Source organism: Eulemur rufifrons, chromosome 27, assembly GCF_041146395.1.
Source record: "Eulemur rufifrons isolate Redbay chromosome 27, OSU_ERuf_1, whole genome shotgun sequence".
Lineage (NCBI taxonomy): Eukaryota > Metazoa > Chordata > Mammalia > Primates > Lemuridae > Eulemur > Eulemur rufifrons.
In genome coordinates this window covers 28,306,294-28,333,871 of record NC_091009.1, presented here as the reverse complement: position 1 = coordinate 28,333,871, position 27,578 = coordinate 28,306,294, and the positions used below count along the sequence as shown (strand labels likewise).

The following is a 27,578-nucleotide window of genomic DNA, read 5'->3' as shown; positions in this document are numbered from 1 at the left end:
CTAACCAAACAGTGGCTTCTTTTCGACAGTTATGTAGACAAACACCACAATGATGAAGATGCCGAGCACAGCAAGCTTCAAGCCCACAGGGAAGCCTTCTTCTCTGCTGCTCCCAAAGCTCTGGTTCATCGCGCAGTAGTAGTCTTTCTTTTCGTTGACAGTCCCATCTTGGATTCTGATGCTTGATGCTCTTGCAGCACACCTGTGAACACATTAGTGGCGCTTAGGATAGTGCACAGGTACAACCTGAGCACCCCCTTAAAGTGAGTGGGTCTCGAGGCCCAGGGGAACAGCCGTGGTGGGGCTTTAGAGGCAGCCCCTCCACTCACTTAAAACCTAGGTTAATTTCAACAGTGATATGGACAGGGTACCAGGGCAATGTGAGATCTCTAAAATCCCACCAAGCATTTATGTATCATTATCACCCATTGGTGTGACATATCTCGACGCTGGCAGGAAGCCTGACTGGGGACCTTATAGAGCCCCAGGTCCACTGGGAAATCGCACAAGAGAACGGGAAGCGTCACTAGGCAGTCCTCTCCTCCCTCTCCCCACAGGTATAAACACTGCCTCTCGGCGTGGAGATGGGATGTGCTCTTGTAATCCGCTTATGCTGTATTTGAAAGGGCAAGAGGGTACTTTCTGACATTTTTTAGCGGGAGCCTTACGTTTCCACTAGTCTAATCCTGCAAAACCTGCTAAAGTTTATCCAGAAGTCAGGAAACTTTCCAGAAAGCTTTACTTTCTGATTAAAAAAGTGGCCTGTCTTGAGCCTTTATATCAAATAGCTGCTCTTATTTTTCCTTTTTAAAAAAATGACACATAACAGATGTACATATTTTCAGGGTAAGTGTGATATTTTGATACAGTTGTATAATGTGTAAAGATCAAATCAGGGTAAACAGCACCTTAAATATTTATCTTTTCTTTATGCTAGGAACATTCGAATTATTCTCTTCTAGCCATTTTGAAATGTACCATAGATTATTGTTAACTCTAGTTGCCTACTGACCCATTGGACACTAGGTCTTATTTCTTCTACTTAACTGTACATTTGTATGCTTCCCCCCCCTTTTTTGCCTCTTGCCCATCTTCCAAGACACAAATAGGACCAAATGTTCCCACGTGACGACACATCAGGAAACTTGGGCTCTGGTCTCAGTTCATTGTGACTTTTGGCACCGCCTCCCTGATTTTTCCTGGTCTATTTCTTCATCTCTAAATATTAGCAATGAACTAGAGGCTATGTAAGGCCCTTTGCTTTGAAATATAATGAATCTTTCTCCTGTCTCAACAGATTCTTTTCTTTTCAGGCTCAACCCTTCATAGAAATCTGAATAGTAAATATTTTTTTCAGAGTTACAGAATACAATAATATCAAATTCCAACATGCTAAAAAAAAAAAAAACAACAACAAAAAAAGCATCACCTTATTGCCCCGGAAGGCTTATACTCCAGGCAGTAGATATCTACAGGTTTTGGTTTAGTGGTGGAAGACTCGACTCTCTGGGAAACAGAAAGAAAATGTCAAGAGGAATTTGTTTCCAAGTCTTATACAAAGAACCTGTTTTTTTCCTAGAAAAAGTCACATAATCTGAGGACTGACAAAAGTTTTTGGTACATCAGGTAGTTTAGCACTTCATAATATAAATGTCAAGTTTGGCTTTATTCAATAATTAGCAAAAACATCCAAGTTCCACGGAGTAATATTTTACTTCAGTGACTCATACAAGAACAATAGACACATAAGCAACTAGGATCACATGATGAAAACAGCATTCTGTTCTTAAATATCAATGCGCTATTTTGCTCTCTTATTTGTACTTTTTATTGCTGGGAGCTGTTTTTTTATATGAGCATGCATTGTTTTTATACAAAGAATAAAGTTATTTAAAAAACAAGTTGAGGGCAGGTGTGGTGGCTCATGTCTCTAATCCCAGCCCTTCTGGAGGCTGAGGTGGGAGGATCACTTGAGGCCAGGAGTTCAAGACCATCCTGGGCAACACAGCAAAACCCCATCTCTACAAAAAATTTAAAAACTTAGCCCAGCATGGTGGCACACACCTGTAGTCCCAGCTACTTCGGAGGCTGAGGCAGGAGGATCACTTGAGCCCAGGTGTTTGAGGCTGCAGTGAGCTATGATTGTGCCACTGCACTCCAGCCTGGGTGACAGTGAGACCCTGTCTCTGAAAAAACAAAAAACCAAAAAACAAGTTGACTATGTACAAGGACTAGAAAATAATTTAGGAAAATGAAATGTTGCTTTGTAAGAGGAACAGAAGTAGGGACAATTGTGTTTTCTTTTTTTTATCTTTCAAGAAATTTCTTTCATGTTATTTTCTCAATAAAGTGGAAAGGTATAGTTCTTTGTTTCTTCCCTGTGAGAGAGAGTTGTAAAGATTAAGAGACTTAATACATACAAGACGACTAAAACATCTCCCGACACATGGTAAGCATTCAATAGATATTAGTAATGATGATTATGATAATTATTATTAATTTCATGTTGCTGTTTTTCCTTATATGTCTGGTTTTTCTTTTCTTTTTCTTTGAGACAGAGTCTCGCTCTGTCACCCCAGGTAGAATGCAGTAGTGTCATCATACCTCACTGCAGCCTATAACTCCTGGGCTCAAGTGATCCTCCTGCCTCAGCCTCCAGAGTAGCAGGGACTACAGGTGTCCAACACCATATCTGGCTATTTTTTTTTTTTTTTTTTTTTTGGTAGAGATGGGGTCTTGCTATGTTGCTCAGGCTGGTCTAGAACTGGTCTCAAGTGATCCTCCTGCCTTGGCCTCCCACCTTCTTAGGCATGTTCTCAATAGTGGTTTAGTGATACCCAAGCAGTGCCTCTGCATGCAGTGAGAGTTGTGTGTGGCACAAGAACCCCATGCCCAAGGTAGCACCATTCCTGGCGTAGCCACCATGGATTTACATCCCATTACAACAATTCCTAGAACAGAAAAGTAAAGGCTCTTGAGGCCGAGGTACTTAAAAACATTCCCACAAAGGTGCCACATGGGCTAGTGGTGGTCTGCTCACCAACAGATATTTCAAACTATTTCCATGTGTATTGGAAAAATCATTTATAAACAAATTCTTTTTTTTTTTTAACATTTTTACTTATGGAAAATTTTAAACATATACAAAAGTAGACAACAGTATAACGAACCTCCACATACCTATCATGTGCAACTTCTTTTTAATTCTCTTAAATTTAAAAATAGATATATTCAATAAGCATTTGGGGTAGAAGTCTGTTGCAAAATCAAATTATAGGATTTCACAACACTTAGACAATCAAATACCTCCCTCCTGCCATAAGGAGGTTTAGGTCTTTTATTCATTTTCTTTTAGAAGTTGTTTTCTTTGTTATTATTCATGTGTAGAGTTCTCCTACAATATGTAGAAGGTGGACATTTTGATTTCTAAAAATGGAGTAATTATGTCCTATTCACTAGACTGTGCAGCCGTCAATAGTAATAATCATTACAGAGACTATATGACAGGGAAGAAGGTTATCGATTCATGTTAAACAGGAAGCAGAGTATAAAATTGCATGTACACAGTGATGTCTGCTGTGTAAACATATACTGGATAATGCACATAAGCAAAAACTAGAGGTAAATCGAAAAAAATGAAATGAGTTTTTGCATCAAGTGGTGTGTTTGTGGTTGATTTATATTTCATTTTTTAAAAAATTCCCTTAATGCTGCTATAATATAAATTTTGCTATAAATAACATTTACAACGGAACTAAAAAATATTGGTGTTCATTAAAGCAATGGCTCAGTGAGGGCAAATGGCACCCAGGAGATAAGTCTAATAATATCGTTGCTCCTTTTCCTTATGCCCAGAGCTAGAATTCACAAAGATGGCTATTTTTGCAAAGCATTCAGAGCCCAAGCTGGGGAATGCGTGGCCTCCTCTGCTTCTTCACTCTCGTCACTATACTTTTGGCATTAAAGTCAGAAAATTCCACCAGCCCACACTTCCAAGACCTGAAGCATATTACTGGCCACAGCTGTAGTTATTAATATAAATGTAAGTCAGAAATATGCCAATACAACAAACCATGAGTGTCTCACTACGATACTAGCTAACGCTTATGTAGCATTTCTTGTGTGCCAGGCACCATTATAAGCATTTTGCCTAAATAAACTCATTTCACTCTCAAAACCACCCTAGGAGGGAGGTGCTTTTATCATGCCCGTTTTACAGATGAGAAAACTGAGGCATAGACTGTGTAAGGAGCTTGCCCATGGTCACACGGCTGGGGAGGTGGTGGAGCCAGGAGCCAACCCAGGCAATGAAGCCTCACGGTCCCTGCTCGTAATCACCACACTGTACTGCAGTACGATAGCGCTGCTTTACTGGAAGGGAATTAGAAGTACCGTGTTCTGAATGTCTAGTATCTTGAGCATTCAACATACCTCGATTCACTTAATCTTTGTAACAACTTTAGGAGGTAATCATTATAGTCACCATTTTATAGATGAGAGAATAGAGGCTTAGGGAGCTAAATTATTTGCTCTGGGCAACATAATAAAAGGAATGGCTATAATTTAAACCCAGATATTTTGGCTCCAATGTCTTGTTAAAAACTATTTCTATTGGGAACTCATCATTGGAAATATGTCAAAACATATTTCTGAAAACTGTTTTCATTAATTAATAAATTATCAAACCACGAATTTCCTGTGGAAGTAACATTTGTAGCCAATAGTTCTATTCTTAAATATTTCAGATGAACTGACCTTTCCGTAAGATTTTCTAGGTGGAATATTTAGTGCTAATTCTGGCCTACTTTTTTATATCATATTAAATCTGAAAGTGGATTGTGTCTGAGATAGTATGTCATATTGTATTATATCATAGTTAGCTACAAAACACTGGGCTAATGTCCAGAGCCAAAAAGAACAATAACCATTTTGTTTTCTCCTTAAATCATTACACATCAAAAATTGTATCTGGCTTTTGAAAAATTATCGACCTTGACTAAAGTGATTACTAACTGTTCATAAAGACGTAGAAGTTTGTTTGCATTTCCACAAGACATATAGTTTACAGTGTAGGGCCAAAGCTAGCAAAAATACGAGCTGACATCTACAATTATGAGCTGTCAGGGAGGGGTTACTGAGTGCTGAGCTCCCTACCCCTCTTGTCTCTTATTAACTTCTTACCATTGGACTTGGGGTAGGGATGGTTCAATGACGTCCAGTGATGACCCCTGGGCTTGGGGATGGCATTCTCTCCAAACGGAAATATAGTACATTTTCTAATCACTCTGATTCATTAATGCAATTTTTTAAAGGCCCATACTTAGAATCAGACATTTTTACACATGACATAGCAAACTGGCAGTTGTGACCTGCTTGTAGGCAGAAAAAAAACCCTTTTGATTTAGAGCTCTGTAAAATTAAGTTAACCCAGAGTCTCTTTATTGACTAAAAATGATTAAGTTAATAAAAGATCTTATAATCATAGCAGACTTTTACTTAATTGTTTTACCTCTATCTTGACTTAATAAAGCTTTCATTTAAAACATTGTGTTCTTTTAACCTAATGAATGATTTTGAATTAATTAAAAAGCTTTTAAAATTATCTGTACCCACATTCACAAAAGATTAAAAACCTTATGATCATCTCTATCCCCAATTAAAAAATAAAGTCTTTTAATAAGCCAGGAAGAGAATAGAAACTTCCTTCACTTGGTAAAGGGTGTCTTCCAAAACCTACACCAAAAGTCATATCAAAGACAAAATATTAAAAGTTTTCCTTTAAAGTCAGGACCAAGGATAAGAATGCCCAATGTTATCGCTCTTATCCAATATTGTAATAAAAATATCTTACCCAGCACAATAAAACAAAAAGAAATTAAAGATATACAAACTGGGCTACAAAAGAATCTACAGAAAAATTATTAAAATTGCAAAGAGGTTATTGTTACGGCATCAATATACAAATGTCAACTTCATTTCTATACAGCAGTAACAATTTAAAATATGCTTTAGAAAAAGATACTAATCCCAATAGCAACAGAAATTAAAAGCCTACCTAGTTATAAAACTAACAAAAGATTAGCATGATCTTTACTGAGAAAATTACAAAATCTCACTGAAAGGCATTAAATAAAATTTCAATAAACATAAAGACATTAAAATACTCATTTAAAAATATCCATGTATAGGTGGAAACTTGATATATGACAAGCTAAAATGGCTAAATATATACTGTGAAAATTGCTTTCTTTTAATAAAAGATCATATCCTTCCTTCAGCTTTGCAAATTTTTAAATAAAATCTTATTGAACTAAAAAAAAAAAAAAAAACCACAATGAGATTCCACTTTACACCTGCTGCGATGGCTTTTTTTATTAAAGGAAAATAACAAGTGTTGGTGAGGATATGGAGAAATTAGAAGCTTCATACGATGCTGGTGGGAATATAAAAGGGTGGAAAACAATTTGACAACTCCTCAGAAAGTTTAACATAAATTACCATATGACCCAGCAATTCCACTCCTAGGTAAGTATCCAAAAGAATTGAAATCAGGTCCTCAAATACGTGAATACAAATGTTCATAACAGCACTATTGACAACAGGCAAAAGATGGAAACAACTCAAATGTCCATCAATGAATGGATGCACAAACAAACTGTGGTGCGTATATACAATGGAATGTTACTCAGCCATTAAACAATGAAGTACTAGCCGGGTGTGGTGACACATGCCTACAGTCCCAGCTACTAGGGAGGCTGAGGCAGGAGGATCACTTGAGCCCAGGAGTTTGCAGTGAGCTAGGATGATGCCACTGCACTCCAGCCTGGGCAACAGAGAGAGAACCTGTCTCTGAAAAAAAAAAAGCAAACAAAAACAAAACAAAACAAAAAACCACAAATGAACTACTAATACAAATATATCAGTAATAAGCAAAAGAAAATAACACAAAATGTCACATATTGAATGATTCCATTTATATGAAATATCCAGAAGAGGTTAATCCTTTTTTTTTTTTTTTTTTGTGAGACAGAGTCTCACTCTGTTGCCTGAGCTAGAGTGCTGTGGCATCAGCCTAGCTCACAGCAACCTCAAACTCCTGGGGCTCAAGCAATCCTTCTGCCTCAGCCTCCCGAGTAGCTGGGACTACAGGCATGCGCCACCATACCCGGCTAATTTTTTCTATATATATTTTTAGTTGTCCAGCTAATTAATTTATTTATTTCTTTTTTTTCTTTCTTTTTTTCTTTTCTTTCTTTTTTTTTTAGCAGAGACGGAGGTCTCACTCTTGCTCAGGCTGGTCTCGAACTCCTGGGCTCAAACGATCCGCCTGCCTCGCCCTCCCAGAGTGCTAGGATTACAAGTGTGAGCCACCACGCCCGGCGAGGTTAATCCTTTGAAACAGAAAGCAGATTGGTAGTTGCTGCAGGGCTGGTGTTGCAGGGAGATTGGAGAGTAACTGCTTAATGAATACTGGGCTTTATTTTAGGATGATAAAAATATTTTAGAACTAAGATAGAGGCTGGGTGCAGTGGCTCATACCTGTAATCCTAGCACTCTGGGAGGCCGAGGCAAGGTATTACTTGAGCCCAGGAGTTTGAGGTTGCTGTGAGCTATGATGATGACACCACTGCACTCTAGCCAGGGTGACAGAATGAGACTCTGTCTCAAAATAAATAAATAAATAAATGAACAAACTAAGCTAGAGGTGGTGGTTTCAAAGCATTTTGAATGTACTGAATGCCACTGAATTATGCCCTTTAAAATAGTTAATTTTACGTTACATGAATTTCATCTGAATTTTTAAAAATCCTGATTCTTGTCATTGTACTGGGATTATATAAGTGACTATCCTTATGTCTTTATTCCAAGGAAATATATACTGAAATTTTGGGGAGGGGGTAAAAAATCATGATGTCTGCAGTTTGATCTCAAATAGTTCAAGGAAAAAAGATAAATAAAATTATAAAACAAATGTGGAAAAATGTTAACCACTGGTGAATCTGGGTGAAGGCCATATAGAAATTCTTTGCTGGAAACTTCCTGCAAGTTTGAAATTATTTCAAAAGAAAACTACAAAAAATAAGCGTATGTTTTTTAAAAAAAGGCACCAAGAAGACAGTAAAAAGACAAGCTTAAACTACTAGAAGATATGTGCTACGCATATATCTAACAAAAGATTAGTATCCACAATATGTAAAGAGTTCCTATAAATTAATAAGAAAAAAATAAACGACCTAATAAAAATGGGCAAAAGACATGAACAGGCATTTCACAGATAAGAAAAGACAAATGACCAATAAATGTATGAAAATATGTCCAACCTTATTAGTGACAAGAGAAATACAAATTATAATCATGAAATGCCATCTTACACCCACCACATTAGCAAAAATAAATCTGACAATACTAAAATTTAGAGATTTAGAATAATGGAGCTCAGTATATTGCTGGTAGAGGTATAAACGGTGCAACCACTTTGTAGAGCAATTTAGTATGATCTCTTAAGTTGAAGATGTGTATGCCCTTCACTTCAGCAGTCCCCCTAGGGACATTCATGCAATCAGAAAAAAATTCTTGCACATGTACACACAGGATCATACACCATAAAGTATGTAACAGCAATGTATGCACTAGAAAAACTTGAAAACAATCCAAACGCCCAATAAATAGGGAGCGAATAATATGCTTCTACAATAATTCTATATAGCAGTGACAATGAATGAACTAGAGCTACCAATATTGGGTGAAACTCCCAACATAATGCTGAATGATAAACGGAAGTTGAAGAAGAAAACTTACACTATAATATCATTTAGATAAAGTCCAAAGTCATGAAACACTAAAGTTTGTGGCCACTATAAAGAAAAGAGAAAGAATAAGTAAAAAATTCAGAATAGTGGTGACCACGGGAGCAAGGAAGGAAGGGGAGTATGATCCAGGAGGGAGACACTGGTGTCTTCAACTGATTTAGCAATGATTTATTTTTTAATCTCTGGGGTGGGAATCCAACTGCTCATTATATAATTCTTTATTCCTTTGCAGATGCGTAAGATATTTTATAACAAAATATCAAAAAGATTTTCAGACTCAAATTTTTTTCCTCCCCACTGGGCGAATTGCACCTATCTATCTGCAAATGTCTGCTACTTTCTAACTGGGCTGATTTCTGTACCATGGCTTTAATGTATGTTTGGAAGTGTCACCAAAAAGTGCCTTGTACAGAGTCTCTTACAAAGCAATCATCAGAAAGACAGCCTTTGCTTCTTCCTTGGGTAAAGAGATGGCCTGGGTCCTTCTGTAATACCATGGAAAGGACACTGGGGGGAGCTATTTAATCACTCAGGTGCCCGGTGGTTTTTTCCTCGCTCTTAGCCACTTGATATAATTGGAGGGCAACAGAATGGAAATTAGCAGACTGGAATTCTATTTCCAGTTTTCCTCTAACCCTCTAGGTGGTCTTGGGCAAGTCACATTCTCTCCTTGCCCGTTTCCTCATCTGTAAGAAGAACCAGATAGCCTCCTTAGAGAAGCCTTTCAGATAGGAAATTCCATGATCAATAATTATCTATAATAAATCATTCCTGGATTTATGAAATGCAATGAATAGTGCCTGGCACTCAATGGAGCCCTGTCAAGCCCCAAGAGATTAAAATAACTCAGGGGTGCTCATATGGAGGGTGTAATGGAGACGTATATCTACACTCATAAAGCAAATTTTAATAGCTAAGGTATGGGCCTATTCTTAGCTGAAAAAGAAAGGAAAACTGACTTTTCAAAACAAATTCATACTTTTCCTACAGAAGGAGAACACCACTGCTCATAATTCAGTCTTATGAAAATGAGTAAGTTTACCTTTATTTTTATCTTGGAATCATAATCAGAGTTCGGTTTCATTTTTTCTTCCCGCTGCACTTGAATTTCGAAAACTGGGTTCTATTACACAGAAAGACACCAACATGTAATCAGGGAGATCAAGGCACATTGACGATTAAGCATGTCTAAAGCGTACGTATCGGGAGGTCAATATTTTTACAGGAAGAATGTTAAATTACATTCCTGGTGAAGATGGCATTTAGCCCTCCTGAGCACACGTCAGAGGTAAGAAGAAAGGGCTTATTAAGTCGTTATAGAATATGTAATTTACTCTTCACTTTAACCCAGCTGGAATATATAACTACTATTGGGAATAAGAATGTTTTTCAATTAATTAAGAAACTATTATAGAGATGTTTAACATCAGGTCTTCAAAAACCTTTATATGCCACTGGAACCACCACTTAATTGTAGTCCTTTAACATACATCCCTTGAGACGTGGGGCCTTCTGAAGGCAGCATTTGGGGCAGGCTCTGCACGTGCTAACTGTGGGCCTACAGGTGTCTTAGAAGCAACAGCAGAAATTGAGACACAGAGTAAAAATCCTGTTAAAGTTTGGCACAGAGACATTGAAACAAACTTAAGAATTAGAAGCAAAAAGAGACATGAAGCTTTCCCTCCCTTCCTTTTCCTCATCTGCCATGTCAGTGTGCCCTGCACACTAAGGAGGGGACAAGGACACAGAAGTGGCAGCATGCCTGGAGACCAAAGTAGACCGGTGAGGCTGTGGAGGGTTCTGTGGGCCTGGTGGCTGAAGGCTTGAGGGATGGGGCTGGGGGCTTTAGTGTCCTGGGGCCAGGGAAGAGGGACAGTGAGGGGAGGGCTGCAAGGAGGTTTGGGATGTTCAGCGGTCAAGGAAGCAGTGACAGAGTGAGGTACAGGAAGAGGTGGCTATTAGGACTGAGTGATTGGTTACATTGAGAAAACTAGAAACTTGAGCAAAAATGTAAATATATTGAAGTTAGTGGAATCCACAACCAGGGGATAATGGAACCACTGTCAGAGAGGTGATTTCACAAAAGTGAACGATTATTTGCCATTGACGTGGCATAAAAGAAAAAAGATTAAAGGTGAATGGTTAGAAAGAAAACGGAAATGTTAGCTTGCAACTGGAGATACATATGAACTCATGGTTCTTGATTTTATATATACGTATATAAAAATAGAGATGTACATAGAGAAATAGCTATTTTCTTGCTCTGTCCGCTGAAAGGGCCCAGAAGCCATGGCATCCAGTACAAGGAGCTCGCTGAAGAGATCTTGGTTCCTAAAGACCATCCCGCAGCGAAAGGAACCAGGGCTCCTGGGGCAGGAAAAGTACAAGGTGAGTCTGAAACTTCTTTTTGTGCCAGGAGCTAGGAAAGTGCTCAAAAAATGATGAGGACATGTCAAAAGGACACAGTGTCCATCCTCAAGGGGCTCCCACTGGCCAAATCTGGGACAATTTGAACATTAAAATAAATAATGATGTCCATGGATACAACTCACTGAACAACAACAAAAAAATCAATGAGTTCATGCTAATACGAATGAATGAGTTATTGAATAAAGGAATGAATAAATGGGAGAAAGGAAAGGCCTTCCTTACAGTAGGACACCAGCTAATAAACGTAGGACTGAGGGACACAGAAAGTCCCAACAGGCCATCACCATCACGGTGGACGTGGATTTACGCAGCGTGGTCTATAGATGCTGCAGCTAAGGGGTGAGGTTTGATGAGTAAAAATATGTTGGTGTCAGTTCAGAATATTTCCCCACAAAATACTATCCAATTACAAAGGGAAAATAGTGGTTTTTATGGAAAACCCTGACAGACACCAACTTTTCCAGGTGAACACGGTTAACATCACCAGCAGTGGGATAGGATGGCATCGTTTGCCCCCTGGTGCGATGCAGTGGGAAGATCACAACATCATTTTGGAGGAATTCCTGCCGAGAATGCACGGCCTCTAAGACTGGCCAAAAGGAAAAATCAGATTCAGTTTGAGGTTGCCTTTGTGATGTTGCGGTATAATCAGACATACATATTTCATCTTCAACCCCAGTTCCTGGCACAGAGCTCCTAGAACCCTTGCAGTTTCCTAAGTGATAGGTATGGCAGAAGCATCTTTTGTTAAATACGTGGTCTTAGTCTCAGGTTTCTGACACCAGAGCTTCTAAGATCCTTGGAATCTCCGGAGAGATGAGGGTGTCTTTTGTATGCCCCCAGAGAGCTTCAGGATGCGGGCTGGTCACCAGGAAGACCAACCCCGTGATCAGAGGATGGGAACTTTGGGCCTCTCCCTCAGACCTCCAGGGAGGGGAGAGGAGCTGAAGATTGAATCTATCACCAATGAGCGATGATTTAATCAATCATGCCCATGTAATAGGGCCTCCATAGAACCCCTAAAGGATGGGGTTCAGAGAGCGTCTGGGTTGGTGAACGCACCAGGGTACTGGGAGGGTGGCACGCCCAGAGAAGGCACGGAAGCTCTGCACCTCTTCCCCATACCTTGCCCTATGCACCTCTTCCATTTGGCTGTTACTGAGTTGTATCTTTATAATAAACTATTATTAATATAAATGTGTAATGTAAATGTAAGTAAAGAGCATCCCTGAGTTCTGTGAGCTCTTCTAGCAAATTATCAAATCCAGGAGGGGGTTGTGAGAACCTCTGATTTATAGCTGGTCCATCAGAAGCACAGGAGACCCAGCACTTGGGACTGGCACCTTCAGTGGGGAGCAGTCTTGTGGGACGGAGCCCCTTAACCTGTGGGATCTGGTGCTAACTCCGGGTAGATAGTGTCAGAATTGAATTGAATTGAATTGAATTGCTGGACACCCAGTTGGTGTCTGGACAATTGGAGAAGTGGTTGGCGTGAGAAAAAAAACCCACACACCGGTGTCAAAAGTGTTCTGTGAGTAGAGACAGATCATAGTCACCCTACAGGACGAAAGGTCTGTACTGTTGAAAACTGTCAAGGGACAGGAAAACGACAGGGACAGACTGGGACACTGTGTTCCAGACGGAAGGGGAATGAAGAGACTTGAAAACTAAAGGGAACACGTGTTCCTGGAGTGGTTGTGGACCACAAAGCTAGAAGACATTGCTGGGACAGTTGGCGAAACTTGAATGGGGTCTGAGTACTGGATTGTAGCATCGAGTCAGTGTGGATTTTATCTGGAGGTTATATGGAGGTTGTGTAAGAAAGTGTTCTTTGCAGGTTAGCAGAATACTTGCAGGACGGCTATGGTTTGCTCCCAAATGGTTCAGAAAGAGGCAATGGTAGGACACACACACACACACACACACACACACATACACAAATGCCGTACAACATACTGATTGAGGAATCTGGGTAAAAGGAATACGGGGGCTCTTTGTCCTCTTCTTGCAACTTTCTGTAAGTTTGAAACCATTTCAAAAGAAATTATTTTTAAAATGTTTAAAGAGACAAGAAGAAGAATTTAAATAGAAGATTAAGAAGGAGGAGTCCTAAATACTGGGAGGGCACACAGGACTATTTTTAAAGCTCAGTATCATTCGACACACGGTGCCTACAGAAAGCAATCTTTAATAATCGTATCTGCATACTTATCTATATAAATACATCTATAGCCACTCTGGCAGATCCCATTGTAGCACTTAGGACTTCAATACTAAAGATTCAGTTTAGGCCGGGCGCGGTGGCTCACGCCTGTAATCCTAGCACTCTGGGAGGCCGAGGCGGGTGGATCGCTCAAGGTCAGGAGTTCGAGACCAGCCTGAGCAAGAGCGAGACCCCGTCTCTACTAAAAATAGAAAGAAATTATCTGGCCAACTAAAATATATATAGAAAAAATTAGCCAGGCATGGTGGCGCATGCCTGTAGTCCCAGCTACTCAGGAGGCTGAGGCAGTAGGATTGCTTAAGCCCAGGAGTTTGAGGTTGCTGTGAGCTAGGCTGACGCCATGGCACTCACTCTAGCCAAGGCAACAAAGCGATACTCTGTCTCAAAAAAAAAAAAAAAAAGATTCAGTTTCCATTATATTATTTTTCACTAAATATGTGGATTTGTACTGCAGATAATTAAATATTATGCTTTTTATAGAACAATAATGTTAATGATAATAATAGTTCTTATTTGTACTTAAATAGCTCTTACATTTTTGGACTTTTGTTTTTTCCTTTAAAGACTGGGTCTCACTCTGTCACCCGGGCTGGAGTGCAGTGATGGGATCATGGCTCACTGCAATCTCCAACTCCTGGGCTCAAGCGCTCCTCCTGCCTCAGCCTCCCAAGTAGCTAGAACCGCAAGTGCACACCACCACACCCGGCTAATAAATAGCTCTTATCATGTGCTGTCACTTGCTATATCTTAACTCGACCTTCACAACACTCTATGAGCTGGAGACTATTATCATCCTTATTTATAGACGAGGAAGCTGAGACTTAGAGAGGTTGAGTGTCTTGCCCAAGTTAGTGGCAGAGCAAGGATTTGAACCCAGGCAGTCTGGCTCAAGAGTCCATATTTTTCATACACATATTCTTTGTTTCCAGAGCTCATTTTTTAAGTTTCTTCAGGACAGGAACTCTCTCTCTGTCTGCACCTATTTTCTTCCTCAAGAAGGTGCTATATGGATGTGCTATTCAGTAAATATTAATAGTTGTTGACTCACAGGCTGAGACCCAGAGGTGGAGGCTCTGTTGCAACCTCTCCCTAGACGGTCATCCATTCACTATGACCTAACCATGGTCTCTCGAGAGAATACATTAAGGTATGTCTAAAAGACAAAATATATAGCACAGAATATGAAGTCAGAGAAAGAGGGTTCAGCAGCATCAATGTAGGACAAAGGCTCCTTTCAGTTCAGCCAACAGGGACTGAGTAACCCCCCACCCCTGCCCCCATATGCCTGGCATTGAATTGAGTGCAGAGAAGTCAAAGACATGGTTGGACCTTCAACGTTTGACAACCTAGAGCAAAAGCTCCTGGGCAGAGGGCGGGGTGAAGGCTGATTAGAAAAGCAGGTTCCCAGGCCCGGACCTGCAGAGTGCGTAGGAGGGGTGGGGAGATGAGAAGAGAGCATCCAGGCTGGGAGGACAGACGAAATGAGATCCTAGCAGGGAAGAGCGAGCTGTGTCTGGGAGAGGGTAAGGAAACACCCGGATGGCCCAGGAGGGCTCAGGAGTACACACTTCCCAGGGTCGGCTGCCCCCGGGGCATGGGGTGCAGCAGCCCTCTGAAGTGGGGTGTGCACATACAAACACTTCAACCCTTGGAACTGCCCTCAAACCCATGGTGACCCTACGTCCCCGTTTGCCCAGGACAGTCCCAGTGGTCTCCTATTGTTCCAGCATTCCTTCTGGTTAGTGTCTCCTGTCTTAACTCCCTGTTCCATCACTGGTAGCGTAAGCTGTGACTGGTGTCCTGATGATAAAAGAATCCCCAATAAAAAAAATGTCCCTGGCTCACTGAGCGGTTTCAATGACCAAATCCAAAGGGCTGCATATGCGATTTGACAAAACACACACATACAGTGTTAAACAGAATCCAGAAACTGGCATACTCTAAATCTCAACGTGGCTTGGATTCCACCAGAAACCTACTAAAATGAGAGGAAAATATGGCGTTTCAAAGAAATGCAGATACTACCTTTCTAGACACTCAGGGGTCCATCAGGTACAAACAACTGCTCTTAAGTAATTAAAGTCTATAGTGTTAGACAAGTGTCTCAATAAACACACCTTCTACCACATTTTACATGGAAATTTAAATGCTTATTTACATTTACTTTCAGATTTAAAGTTGAACAGATGTCTTGAGGCCCTTCTGGGAATCAAAATGGCTTATATAAATCCTTCAGCTCAAAAGATTTTATGTCATCGCAAACTTTTTATTTAATTCTCTCGCCAGTTCAAAATATTGGTCTGGTTTTATTTCAGGTTTCTGGAAAGCAAAGACTGAAGGGCACCGGTCCCATCTAATGCAGCTTAAATGCTCAGATTGCTTTTCCTGCTGTCAATGTCTTTGCAGGAACTACACAAAAGAGTTTTCTGCAGAACCGAGCTTTACTGAATGGAACGGATTCCTTTAATGAGCTATTTTGAAGATTTTAAAAAAATCTTTAGAAATTTTGATATGGTATCGGAATTACTTCATCAAAGTTGAATTATGTTTAAACGGGAAGTTGAAGCTACAACATATTGCAGCAATGTTTACTAGGAGTTTTCTTTTCATTTATTTAAACTCAGCAAGTAGTTTAAATACTAGACTACATTTGCAGACTAACCTATTTGTCACCGGAGTTGTTTGGTAGATTTGGTGAGGTGAGTTGTGGGTTCCTACTACATGCAAGACCCTACGACAGTTACTGAATAGGGATAAAATGTCATTTTATTTTATTTTATTTATTTTGAGACAGGGTCTCACTCTTATGCCCAGGCTGGAGCACAGTGGTGTCACTATAGCTCACTGCAACCTCAAACTCCTGGGCCCAAGTGATCCTCCCACCTTAGCCTCCCAAGTAGCTGGGCCTATAGGTGTGCACCAGTATGCCCAGCTAATTCTTAAAATTTTTTGTGGAGATGGCGTCTCACTTTGTTGCCCAGGCTGGTCTCAAACTCCTGGCCTCAAGCAATCTTCCTACCTCTGCCTCCCAAAGGATTACAGGTATGAGTCACCGCACCCAGCTTTAAAACACTATTTTAAAGGGGTTCCCAGGAGTGGCCTTTGAGACATTCCTGAATAGATCGCAGGATTTTAGCAGGAAGAAAAATGGAGTGGGGATGGGAGCGGTGGGAGGAATTCCAGGCATAAGGAACAGATGGGGCAAAGGAGGAGAGTGTGAGAGGTGCAGAAAAAGGCAAGCATCGCTGGGCTGGATGATGAGGAAGACTGGGTTACAGGCGATACTGGAGTCTCTTCATGCAGTATGCTAAGTCTGCGTCTAGCGTTGGAAGTCTCTGGACAAACCTGGACAAACGAGTGACATGATTAAATCTCTGCTTATAGATCTGAGCTGGAATTGGGAAGAGGTGGAGGTGCACACCAGCTAGGAGGATTTCTGCAATTGTTCAAATTTTTAAAGAAGTGATACGGGTGCAGGCTAGGATAGCGGCAGTGGGAAGAGAGAAGCGGGATGGATTCTGAAAAATCCCTAGGACTTGGCTACTGTTTACATGTGAAGAGCTGTAGCGAGTGGGTGTTCCAAGATAAGCTGAGGCTTTGAGCCTGGACAGTGGGGAGGTGGTGAAACCATCAAGATAAACAGAGGCCACAAACGCAGTTTTGGGGTGAATGAAAATGTGCTTGGTCCTGGATCTCCTGAGGCTGATGTCAAGGGGTATAACCCTGGGGAAAAGTACACATGCATCTGTGTAATCCACAAAGTGTTCATGATTATAAGTGACTGTTTGTCCGGTGAATGCAGGGTGAAGGGAAGGAAGGAAGAGAAAGAGAAGGAAAAGGGAGCGAGGGGGTGAGAGGCCGAGATGCCAAGGACAAGACAGCACAGTAGGGGCTCAGAGAAAGACAGGGGCAGAGCGGAAACAGCTGGAGGAGCAGGACCAAGAACCAGGAGAGCACGGAGCTGCCGAAATCTAAGGAGGCAGGTGTCTCACAATAAAGGGGGACAGAGGCCAGAAGCCTGAGAAGCAGCCACTGGAGTTGGTGTCGTAGAGTTCATGACCGAGCACTGATGAGGTGCCTCGTTTCACGGTGAGGGCTCGGCCGGCCTTTCCCTTCCTGCCCGCCCTGTGGGGTAGGCGCTGCTGTCAGACTGCACCAGGCGGTTTAGATCCCTGAACCTACTTCCCCGAAGTCACACAGCGGGTAAGTGGAGGGCAGGGTCTCTAAAGCAGCTAGATCACCCCAAACCTGTAACCCTCACACACTTGGCCATGTGCTTCCCTTGGGTGGTGGGGGTGGAAGCCAGATCTTAGCGACTGGAAAAGAGAAGGGGACAGAAACGCACATTTATTCTATGTTTACTGTGAGCCTGGAACGGAGCTCAGCGTTGTATGCAAATGCAGACCAGGTGCTGAAAGGGGCGGGCGGTGATAGCTAGGGAAGCAGGGTGGCGGCTCTTTCATGGAGGGGCAGGAGGGACCCTGCTACCCTGGGTCCTCTGCGAGAACATGGAAATCGCTTCACAAAACAGAAACCTGCATGAAAATGATCCTCTTTAAACTAGGATTTTACCACCATAACAGAATGTAGAGACTCGCTTCTCAAGACCTATGAAAAGTGCTATTTCCTATTTTTAATACATGGGTAAAAGGATTCATGCATTAGAATTGTACATACCTTTTTGAGTTCCTTGCCTTTTTCTGTTGAGAGTATGATATTTCCTTTCAACATGATATTAATCTCTGGATCATAGGAAACAAAGGGAAAATAGGCCATGAGAACACGTGAACTAGCAAAGGGACAAACACCAATCGCTGGGGTGAATTCTCTCAATCAGAGGGCGGTTTTGTGCAGGGAGGAAAATTCACGTTGCCCTTTTGAGGGAAAAGATCATCCTCCCGAGCTGCAGTAGCCTCCCCAGGGAGGGCCCTGAAACACGCCTGGGCCCTCCCTGGGGAATGCAGGGAGGCCGCTGTATTGGAAGGCTCAGGGAGAAATATGCAGCTGTCTGCTCATCTGGGCAGCTGTTTTCAGCCTTTGTCCCTTTGAACCAGCTGGAAGCCTCGTGCATCCCTGAATGTCAAGATTGGGCAGGAGGATTTTCTCCCTCTGAATCCAAAAAAGCACCCAGGGAAGGGAAGGCCAGACCTGTGCTAAAAGGCTTTCAAATCCGGGGGGCTACCAGGAACATAGACGGCTGTCACTAATCAGCCTGTGGAGCAGCATTTTGATAAACTCGGAGGAATCATGTGCTGCTGCACGTCCAGGACGGCTTTTAATGGAGAGGATTTTAAATGATCTCTCCAGGTCAACAGTGTTTGGGAAATTTCAAAGGAGGTTAGATAATTAAAGCTATGTCCACCCAGTGCTGAAGCAATGAGTGAAACTGAGAAAAATCAAACCCACTGATTGTTTGGATGACCTAATGCTCAGCCAAGGTCTAGAACTCCCTGCACCCAACCCCCAACCCCACACAACCCCATCCCAGGACTAGGTGTTTCTGTGAAATGCCCAAGGCTGAATCCACAGGACCTCTTCCCTCAGCCCCATTTCATCTGCTCCATTCTAATGGCACCAGGGGCTGTGAGACTCTTCCAATGAGCAAATTCAAATGTCTGCTTCAAACCTGACCTAGAGAACCGGTTTTCTACTTGTTGCAATCGCCAGCCATCGATAACACAGAATTGTATTACAAGGGTAGGAGTGAATCAGAGCTTCCACCTCTGACCTGATAGCTCATAGCAGGGAGTCTAAAGCTCACACAGTCTAAAGCAGCGGCAAAGCTTACAAACTGAGGGACCAATATTCTCCTAGGGCTGCATGCTGGGAACCAGCACGGCTTGGCCTGAGACCACAACAGCTTGGCTTTGCAGCTTCGACCTGCGGTCCTGGGCAGTCATGAGCAGTTCTGGAACCTTCCGCCTAGCACTGCTTTTCACCAGAGTCTAGCCTAGTCCCTTGAGCTCCTTCCCAGGATGGGAAACAGAGACAGACTCGAGTCTGAGATAGGACTCAGAACACATTATTCATCCAGGAGGGGCCTGGGGTGGCCATGTGCCCTGAGACTCGTCTGCGCTAACTGTCCTGCTCAAGGGCCTCGCTGTCCTTTTCAAACGAGACCAGCTGTGCCAAACCGTTGGGGACAGCTCTCAGCACCGCACCTGTGCCACCTCCAATACCAGGGTTACAGGATCCTTTTAGAAGGCCCAGGTACTTGTATTGACTGTCGAACTATATGAAATTGTCCTTTTTTGTAGATCAAATGTGGTCCAAAATGTAATGTGTTCATCCTCACAATAGAAATTACGAGAAAAGTGTAGGATATGTGGCGAAAAGAGTACAACTTTGAGAGCCAGACTGGGTCCAAATCTCAGTTCTGTCACTTTCATTCAACAAACATATGCTGAATTCCTGCCGTGTGCCTGGTAGTGTTCTAGGAGTTGGCCATAGAGTGGTGACGAAGCCAGATGGGCCCTGCTCTACGCGGCACGTTCTCATGTTTGCTTATCTTCTGGGGCCACTTCCAAGCTAAATGGTGCTGGCCCAGTCACTGGGCCTCTCTGAGCTAAGTGTTGTGAGGGTTAAATGCAATAATGCACATTAGGCCCAGCATGCACGGGTGGCCTTCAACAAGTGGCAGTTTCTGTTATTTTACTGCTCCTCATGGAGGACTCCTTATAGATATCTGATGACTGGAAAAGCCTTGAAATGTATTATGGGAACCTCCAAGGCCATCTTCTAAGAGCCCTCAAGCTAGAAACCACTGCAGGAGAATGGTGGGGCGGGGGCCACTGCAAGCAAAGCCCAGGGATCCCAGAGACCACTGCTCCCCACCCACTCTGCCACCAAAAGCGACCAGCTGCTGTCAGCTCCCATGTCAATCAGAAGGGCAGTTGGCATAAGAGGGGTTCAGGGATGTATGATCTGGTTCGTCATTCTGAATAGGCATGATATTTAATCTGAAGAAGATAACAGTCTAATTTATTGATTGAGACAAAGCAGAGGTTGAGACCTCAAAGGAGGCCTAGAATTTACCCCTAGGAAGCTCTGATTTTAAGGAATCAGTGCATATTTGGCTCTAGTTAATAAAAGGACATGCAAATTGAGCAGTTTTTCCCCCCCAACTTTAAACCCAACTGAGTCACTAGTGTGAATACAGACACAGAGTTACAGATTCTTTTCATAGCCCAGGCTATGGCCAGGCCACATGGCCATCACGCAGGTAAGCCTGCACCCCATTTAAAGCTGCATAAATCACGTCGGACAAGCTGCTGCCAAGTGCGAAGTTGCTATCTAGCAATACAGCTTATGACGGTACCTTCGCTGTCGTCACAGTCCTGAGGTCCATCCTGCTCTCTGGGTCCATTCGTCACAGGTGGTGCACAGGGAGGTGAGACCAACAATTGCACTAACTTTTTTTCATACAACTTTCTGGTGGAAGCTGGGGAAGAATGTGGAGGACAAATGAAATTGTTCTGTTTTTGTACGTGATCCTACTGGATCCAAGGTATTTCAGACCTTTATTCTTGTCCCTTACATTATTGGCTAGTTATGGCTTTTAAAATGAGGCAGAATCCACAGCTACTCACTTACCCCTTCCCCTCCACAAACACTCAGGTGATGCCTCTATGGATGGGCCACAGAGGCAGGCATGGTATACGTTTGAGAACAAAACGGACAGGTTGTGTGCCCTATGTATGAGCAATATAGACAATAAATATACAAATTGTTAATATAGTGCGCATACTAAAAACAACACAAAAACCAGGGTAATATAATAAAGAAGTAGCTGGTTTTTCACTGCTGAAAAAAAAAACTAATCCCTTTTCTCTGGAACTGTATTTACTGATCTGTAAGTAGGATCTGGGTATATTTATTGCCTCTTCCCTCTTTATCGCTTTCTGTTCTCTCTATTTTCCTATTTCTATCTTAATGGTCTTTATTGCCTATGTTCTTTCTACCGTATGTTGTTTTAAATCTTTAGACGGAGTTTATAAACAATAAAGGACTAGTCTCTGATATCTACTGTTGCCTCCACATACGTAGTATTGGACCAGGTGAAAATCCAAGCTTCTCAAGGTGGCTCTGCAATTCACCGTCATTCAGACACTTCACATCCACCATGGTGACACAAGTTTGGCCTCTTTTCTGACAGCAGAATCCTTGAAATAGCAAAACATTAAATTCACTAAGACAGCCTTGCAAATAAGTACTAACGCATTACCATCCACAAAAGTGTTTACAACCCGACTCCCCATTCTCAGAGATGCACAGGCAATAAAGCAAAAATCAACACTTTCTGCTGTTTTCTGCCATAAATTCCTGCCGGGATGAGATGTCTTGATGCAAAATTTTAGATGGGTGTCACTTTCCCCAGTGTCCTTGGGGTTCGATTATTTCTAACTTCTCTACTCAACTAATGGGAGAAAAATCTTCTGGATAAAATGAACAAATATTTCCATTACTGCTCAGGAACTCTGAGTGAGACTCGAGCTCCGAGAAGATAAGAAGTTAATTAAATATGAAAGAGCTGAGAGAGATTTTTTTGGTGAGTTAAATAAAAGTTATTTATCCCTGCCCTCCTTCTGATGGGAGAACAGAGAGTACGGAGCATTCGGTTATTGCAAACAGTAGTAGTTTTCACACATGTAATTTAACTCCGAACATAATGAGATGGTAGTTTTTAATTAACCGCCAGCAGACTTTGTAATTGCTGAATTGGCATTTGAAAAAAGTCAGCTATTCATTCTCTGGTACACAAATTGATTTATAGAGATTATGCAAGTCTTGCTATGGGTCTCCAAACCTGCTCAGCCTCAAGTTCAATCGGTTTTATTCAGTTGATTCCCTGATCCCCCCAAATTGGCACTTGTATCTACTTAACAAAATCCCGAAAAGGACAGACCTATTCGTCAAATCTTTTAATAGAGATTTTTAATTTTGGAGTTTGTTTATTGTACCTCATTTCTATCATGTTTCAAGGCTTTTTAATATTACAGTGAAAACAACTGCAAGATAATTACTCACCCTAGGATGATCTAAACCAATTTTAAGTAATGACTTTGCTTTTATTGGTGATCAATCAATGTCCAATTAGGAAGAACATTGTATACAAGCTAGAAAAAGTTGTGAATTGTTACATGTAATAGGATTTTTTTTCCCAGAAAAGCCTTGTTTGACAGTTCTTGACTTTAAAGCTATGTCTTATGGACAGTCACATTCTAGCACATAGTAGGTACTTAGTGAATGTTAGTTCTCTCCTTTTCTATGTGTTTGGGAACTGAATTAACACTTTTAGGTCAGTAGGAAACAACCTAATGCTAGCAGGAAAAACGACACTGTCCCTCAGCACCTCAGATTTTTTTTTCATGGAATCTAGTTTAGGCAGATCCAGTGACATTTGTTCCTGAGAACGGCTGTCTGTTGTTTCACCAGCTTCCCAAAAATAACCTCCAAAAGAGCCCTCATCAATTTCAAGTGACACTAGACAATTGCCTAGAGGGAACACACATATGGAAGAAAAATATTCAAATGGAATCCAACCGGATGATTAATCCACTTACCGCTTCACATGGTGATCTAAAGTCTATGCAATTGAGTTGGTTACTAAAGCTGGGTGAGTTTCACCCTAGGGTTTCCACTAGCAACCAGTCCCTTTTTGCCTGTTAGATAGTATGGTAATCATAATACTGACAGTGTGACATCAGTAACCCCCATAGCAACAGATTGATGTGCAAATCGGATGATTAATTTAACCCAAGTTCAAACAGAAGGAGGTACTGGTCGACTTCACAGGCAGACTGCCATGATAAAATGTCAAGAGATGCAGGGAAGTTATCATTATGCACAGGAAGTAAGGAGCTGCTACCAAAGCACATGGTGCCAAGAAACTGAGAAGGGAAAGGAGAAATCAAACAACCTCAAGTGTCTGGGCCACCCATCAAAAGCTCCACACTAGTAGACGGGTAATGTGGCCATATACTCCAGGGAAAATAGAAAAGTGGAAGAAACCTATATTAATTTATTAAGGATTGCTCATTTAAGAAAATAAGAATCAGGATGGAGTGCAGATAAATATTAATAATGATACATTACAGGAGTCTGATGGTTTTGGCCTTTTCAAAGCATTTTCATATCATCTTATTTCATCCTCTGGACTCTCCTGGAAGACAACTGAGACAGATATTATCATCTACATTGCAAAAGGCTACTTGGTTGTTGCTTTATTTTGTTTAAGGAAAGATCTGTCAGATCATTAGCTTGCATCCTTTAAGAAAGACTGCTCAGATTTTAGAAACATTTATGCAAGACAAAATGTAACAGTGAGAAAACACAATGTCTTGATTAAATACCAGGGACACAGGGGTGACGAGGACAGTGGAGCCAGCCTGCCTCAAGTCAAATCCCAGCTCCATCATCTACCAGTTGGGTGATGTCAGACTGAGTAATTTACTCACTTCTCTGTGTCTCCTCTTCTTCCTCTGTAATGGGGATGACAGTGGTACCCACCCCAAAGGGCTGTTATGTTATTCAATGAGCTACAACACACCGAAAGTGCCTGGCACATAGTAAGCGTTATATAAACGTCTTCCATTATTCTATTCATGAGCCCTAGCCTCAGAGAGTTTCCACATCCAGTCTCTTCCTCAGGAGGTTCCAACCCATTTACACTTGCCCATGGAAGTCTATAATTTCAGCTCTTTCCAGATTCTGGGAGAGAGCTGAGCACCTTTGGGTGGGTGGTTAGGGAAGCTCGTCGAGTGCTCCCAGGCTGCGGCTCCCAGGGCTATGGCTTCAGAGTTTCTGAATAGAGCATCAGTTTCCAAACAAACATGTAATGCAAACATTCACCAACATCCAAACATTGGATTCATCAAACAAAAGTCTTTGAAAATTGACACATTTGTTTGAATCAAAGCACATAAATGATAGGCTTGGGTTATTAGATGCACAAGCATTTTGTTTACATTTCCCAGAATTGCTTTCGACAAAACAGCAGCCAGCAGGTGGAACTGCTTCCATTTCAACAGACTAGTGGCATGAAACAGGGATTTCTCAAATATTTTCTTGGTTAAATCTCTGGAGTTTAACACAAGCTTGGTTGAGAGGGATTAAATCAGAGGATCTCAACCAAAAATCTATGGGTTGAGCCCCCTATGATGTGCAAACTATTCTGTCTGAAGCTATTCTCTTGAAGCACATTCATGATTCTATTGTCAGCATTATTCCGTTTAAGAATTCCTGTACTCCACAGTATCCTGAAATATTCGGTTTCAGTGTTTGCAGCACCCCATTTCCTTCAGTTTTATCTGTGTAGCCCTGGGTATTAGCTTGTTTTTTGTTTTTTATTCCCTCCCTGGCTGCAAAGATATTTCATTTCTTGAGGGAAGCAAGTTTTAATTGCCAATCGACTAGGTATTCAACATGATAAGGTATCTAAACCCTGAGAGCTTCCTTCTTTCATTAAAATGTAGATCCAATTTCTCTTCCCTTAATGCCACATGCTGTTATTAAACCGAAATAACGGAAAATAGTAAAAGCCAGATGTCACTTCAGTCTCAGGTTTGACGTGGGGCACAATTTCCTCTCCTCAAATTTAATCTGCCAGTTATTTACTAACCCCGTTCTTTGGAAGAATGCACAATTTAAATGTAAATGCAATTTACATAGGGGAGCAGATAGTAGATTTGCAGTTTCAATTGCCAATAACCATTTGCAAAGGGGGAAATCAACTAAAGCAAAGATCAGCAGCTGTCAGTCTGAAGTCTGCATCACTCACCATTTTCAGATAACTTTCGTCCTGAAGCCACCTGCCCCTGAGCCTCAGCTCGGCAGGCAAAGGAAATGGAGAACTGAGGCATTTCCCCAGATATTTCAAGCTGAATTTACTACCAACTGGGGGTGAGAAGGGGGGAAGTGCAGGGAGGGGAAGTTTGCGTTTTAATGAGCGGATCTGGTTGGCACCATTGTTGAAATCATTAGCTGACCAATTTCTTTCAACAATTATTTACTGACCATCTCCTACGGGATAGGCATGATGTTTGGCCTAAACCAGGGAGAGGGAGAGGAGAATACAAAAACCTAAAAGCTACAGTTCTTCTTTTAAGGAGCTCATTGTCTCCTTAAAAAGAAAAGAAAGCAAATAATTACAAGAAAATAAGGTGTTAACATAGTGCTGCAAGAGCCCAGAATTGGGAGCCCCTAAGGGTCAAAAGTTTCATTTTGGCTGAGATTTCCAGGCTGAGCAATAGTTTGCCCTGTAAACGAGGGGCGGGGAAAGACGTTCTAGGAGTACGGTGAGTGAGAAGGGAAATGAGTCAGGTTGGATAGGCTGGGGCCAATTTGTGAAGGATCTGGTGGGGCATGCTAAGGAGCTCGGCTTGCACCTCTGGGCACATTTGGAAGTTTCTGAGTGGGAGACGGCATGATTAAATTTAGCTTGATACTGATTGGAGGATGAATTCATTGGTAGGGCAGAGTCTGGAGGCTGCAGGACTACTTGCGGATTATTACAACAGCCTAGGAAAGAGATGATTCAGTTCAGGGGCGGACTAGAGAGGAAGGCACGTGATTCATGAATGATTTAGGAGGTAGAATGGCCACAACAGGATGTTTGATTATGTGTTTCCCCTTCACTGCACTTGCACAGGCACCACCTTCATGACAAATCTTTTGTCTCAGCCATGAGCTGCTTACATAAGGAACCATATGGAGTTTGGTCTACACAGCACTGACACTTAAAAAATTATTCTGCACTTGTCTAGTCAACCCTTGATTATCCACACTACTTGAAGGCAGCAGCGTACCGATAATCCATAACGCTCTGCTATTTGGCTTTGGAATTAATTACACCTTTTAGAGCACATTTGCCTTCCTAATTAATCTTTCTTAGGCTAATATTAAAATTAACTAATATTCTCTGTGCCCATGGCAGCTGCGCAGGGAAGCAGGAAACGGGAGGGTAGGGTAGGGAAGCGGCTGGGGCCCGGGCTGAGCAGCAGGAAGAAGCCAGCTCCACATTGAAATTCACCAGGGATCATCCACAGCACAGAGCTCAAGGAGCTAGGTCTAGCTCACTGAGAGGTGGCTGTATAACTAGAGACTCAAACCCTCGGGAGCTCAGTTAACCAAGCACCTACTATGCACCAGGTCCCTTGCTAAGGCTGAAGATGAGGAGGAGAAGCAGTCTCTGCCCCCACGGAGCCACCAGTTTAATGGGGAAGATGGAAGAGTAAGTGGATTGTTTCACCAAATGCAACAAGGGTTCTGGCGGAAGCATCTTCCCTTCTAGAGAATAAGGCATGAATAAGGGTAACGGAGAAAAAAGAAAAACCAACAACCTTGTATGTAACAAAGGGGGAAGTGTCGCTAATTGCCATTTTATAAACACAGCAGCAAATATGCTTTTAATAAAATGAGTGTATGTAATTTCTGCTTTCAGTAACCTAAATTAGCAAATTCTTCTAACGTGAAGTAAGATGTGATCTTCCCTAGCGATTTTCCAACCATGATGCTCCAGTCCCAAGGTTTCCATAGAAGTGCTTGGAGCTGCCATAGAGGGGTGGGGGGCACAGGGCAGCCCCACTCCAGGGCAGGCAGAACAACTCCCCCCTTACCTACATTACAGATTGGATTCCTATGAAGATTACCTTTAAAGGAAAAATTCACTGCTACACAAAGTTAGGAAACTACCCATCTACCCTGTTTTCTGAGCTTCTTCTTAAAACCAAAACAAGTCTTGTCATGAAGACAAACCAAACCTTTGATATTAACTAATTGTGAACTCGAGGGCTCCCTTCCTGATATCCTACAAGTCCTGCCTATGGAGATTCATGGTGCATAAACCACATGCAAGAAATTTTGGATAAGCAGTGGGGCATACAAAGCCATGTAAGATACAGTTCTTGTCCTCAAAGGCATTACATTCTAGACAGAGAAACAAACCAAAAACACACATGGGAGCCTAGGAGTTCGAGGCTGCTCCAGTCAGCAGTGAGCTATGAGTATGCCACTGCACTCCAGCCTGGGTGACAGAGAGAGACCCTGTCTCTAAAACCAAAACACATGGGTAAGGGTAAGAGGTCCAAGTTCATAATCTAATACCAGTACAGTGG

At 41.9% G+C, this 27,578-nt stretch overlaps 1 protein-coding gene across 2 annotated transcripts; it reads right to left on the bottom strand.

Annotated features, from left to right (window-relative positions):
* LEMD1 (LEM domain containing 1) lies at positions 1–21,588 on the bottom strand. Of its 2 annotated transcripts, XM_069459394.1 has the most exons (5): positions 21,507–21,588; positions 20,783–20,905; positions 18,142–18,206; positions 1,430–1,506; positions 1–202 (listed from the first exon to the last, which is right to left on the bottom strand). In XM_069459394.1, the coding sequence occupies exons 1-5, from the start codon at positions 21,586–21,588 to the stop codon at positions 1–3; spliced, it is 549 nt and encodes a 182-aa protein (XP_069315495.1). The 2 variants fall into 2 exon arrangements, with proteins under 2 accessions (XP_069315495.1, XP_069315496.1); XM_069459395.1 differs by lacking the exon at positions 20,783–20,905.
* Positions 21,589–27,578: the final 5,990 nt, after the last annotated feature.

Bases quoted from the DNA above. Each gene is read 5' to 3' on its own strand.
- LEMD1 (XM_069459394.1), bottom strand. From the start codon at position 21,588: ATGGTGGATGTGAAGTGTCTGAATGACGGTGAATTGCAGAGCCACCTT. The intron at 1,507-18,141 runs GTATGTACAATT...TCTGTTTCCCAG, and splicing joins AAGGCAAGGAACTCAAAAAG to AGAGTCGAGTCTTCCACCAC. The intron at 203-1,429 runs GTGATGCTTTTT...ATGTGTTCACAG, and splicing joins AAGCCTTCCGGGGCAATAAG to GTGTGCTGCAAGAGCATCAA.